The 2,567-nt window shown below is 37.5% G+C and overlaps 1 protein-coding gene across 3 annotated transcripts in view; it reads left to right on the top strand.

The window, feature by feature from the left end:
* Positions 1 to 1,157: 1,157 nt before the first annotated feature.
* The window catches only part of LOC106872305 (endosome/lysosome-associated apoptosis and autophagy regulator family member 2), a 122,187-nt gene continuing 120,777 nt past the window's right edge, over positions 1,158 to 2,567 (top strand). The window contains exon 1 of one of the 3 annotated variants that reach the window (XM_052966396.1): positions 1,158 to 2,072. In XM_052966396.1, the coding sequence (XP_052822356.1) occupies positions 1,740 to 2,072 (333 nt within the window). In that variant the 5' untranslated portion in view covers positions 1,158 to 1,739. The remainder of the gene's footprint in view (positions 2,073 to 2,567) is intronic. The other 2 variants (XM_052966394.1, XM_052966395.1) reach the window with 2 other exon arrangements.

Here is a 2,567-nt window from a genome sequence, read left to right as displayed (position 1 = left end):
TTTCATCTCGCCATGAGCTGAAAAGTAGACGAACGCTGTCTCCTGTCTATCCACTCCCGTTTCTGAGGTTGGAATGCTTTTGATCATAGACTAAACCAGATATTAGTAGATATTTTTTAATTACAACCTACTACATTCCTTAATAACTCAACATTGGTATTTATGATTATTACCAACATAATAAAAACGGCAGTAATTCATAGTTTCCAAATCTTTATGTACACACACACACACACACCAAATCAACAGGCACCAAGGTAAAACTGAAACTAGAAATATATAATTATAATGAATTTTTAAAATGAATAAAATATGAGAACTTTTCTTTCAAGTGGGTATATAAATCGCATAGCTGTTGTCAGTAACAATGCTTTTGAAGGTAAGCCCCACGAAAATCTAAATCTATTAACTCAGTTACGATTTACCTTAGTTTATGTTTATGTAAGCCTATAATGCACATACGAAAGGTATGCACATCATTTCATCTCATTTCCGTCTCCTAGAAAAGAGAAAAAAAAATGAACAAACAATAACAAGAGTATTATAGAGTAGACAGAAGCTCCGAGCCCTCCCAGATCACAACAGCTTTGATTTCCCGTAGGAGTCGCTTCAATTTTATCCACAAAGCTTTAGCTTATAAAAAAAACGCATCATTATCAAAGCTTACTTAATTTTCCACCTTTAAAAATAAATGTTATGTTAAACAAGATATATAAAAGGTTGTTAAAATATTTTTAAAAAAATCAACAGATGATAGAATAAGACAACGAAGAAAAAGAATCACAAACTGTTAAGGATAATGAAGAAAAAAAAACAAAGAAACACCAAATGCACGAGAAGCAAATAGAGCTGTTGTAACATTTACAAGTTGAAATGTCTAACTGCGAGAAACTAAATCGTCTTGGTTTGATACAAACCACTAACCAACGCTGACGAAGCGTGCCGCACGCATACTTCGCGAGCTCTCGTCCAGCTGATCAATAATCAATTTGTTGTAGCTTATGTGCTTGCCTCTGCTGCTGCTGGATAGAGCTCTGTTTCTCTCTCTTTCTCTTTCTCTCTCCCCTTCCCTGTCTTCTGCCCACTCTCTTTTTTCTCTCTCTCTCCCACCTTCTCTCTTTCACATTATCTCTCTCTCCTGCGCTCTTACTCTCTTTCCCCCCCTCTCTCTCCCTTTGCCTCTCCTCCACACTCCTTCTCTCTCTCACATGTTCAGCTAGAATTAGTAGTGACTGCAATAGAAATGAGATAGATCGTCTTCCTTCGAACGACATTTACTGTGGTAACGAATAGCAGTGGAAAAACAAGAAAAAAAATATCACGACACAACAGAAAAAAAGAGAAAAAAAAGCAAAGGATTTTAGCAGTTGTTGCAATTACTGTTGCTATTTGTTTTTAACATTTCATTTATGATATTCTATTACAGTTAATATGCGTGGCTTTTTGAAGACTGAACGTAGTTCTCAAGCTACTACGGCGTTACCGCAAAACATTCCTACATAAAAAAGAAAAAAGAAAAAGAAAAAAACAAGACAAGAAGCATCACAGTCTGTCTATCTATACATAAATCACACTGACTTGAGGACGTGTTTCGAGGAAAAATACTATTAGAAAAACAAAAAAAAACAACAAAAACTGGCAGGGAAAGGAATTATTAATATTAATAATAAGAAGCTCCCGTGTGCAAGGTGCCTTCATTGATCTCACCCAACACCAGTGAACTAAAAACAATTTCCAATATGGTGTCATCATCATCATCAAAACCTGCATCATCCTCATCGTCATCAGCGTCATCATCATCATCACCATCGTCATCGTCATTATTATTATCACAATCATCATCGTCATCATCATTACCGTCATCATTAATGTCATCGCAATCATTAGCACAATCAGAAGCAACAGCAGCCTCACTATCGTCGTCTGTGGTTGTATTTTCGGCAGTAACCAGTCATCCGAATCGCCTGAGGAATTTGTTATTGTTTTGCACGCTTTTTTTCCTTTTCTATGCTGAAGGTCCTTGGTCCAGGCGTCTGTCAGCCTGGGCGAACAGTTTGCCGGAATGTCGGCCGGTAAGTACAAAAACCTTGTCAACTCTTGCTTTATCTTCTTCATTCATTCATCGCTTCACTGTTACAACGACGACAATTTTAGTAGGTGAGTCGGATTTAGTTGTCGTTGGCTGTTGTACTACAATTACTTCTGTGTGTGTGTGCATATATATATGTGTAAAAATATGTGACACTTATTCAGTAGCCATGATAAAACTCCGAGTTTCCGATGCACCAGCATGACCGCAGCCACTTGGCTGAAACACATAAATAAATAAATATATACACACACGCACACACACACACGTGTGTGTATACTCACACACACATGTGTACGCGCTTGTATGGCCCGTGCACCCACACACATATATTCAGATTTACATTAATACACAGGGCTGTATACAAATAGTTCATATGGTGCTGCTCCATCATGACCGCAGCCTTTTGGGTGAAACGAGTAAAACAGTAACTTAGAGCATACACACACACGTGTATACACACACACACACACATATA

Source organism: Octopus bimaculoides, chromosome 3 (assembly GCF_001194135.2).
Source record: "Octopus bimaculoides isolate UCB-OBI-ISO-001 chromosome 3, ASM119413v2, whole genome shotgun sequence".
Taxonomy (NCBI): Eukaryota; Metazoa; Mollusca; class Cephalopoda; order Octopoda; family Octopodidae; genus Octopus; species Octopus bimaculoides.
This window is presented reverse-complemented; position numbering and strand designations above follow the sequence as displayed.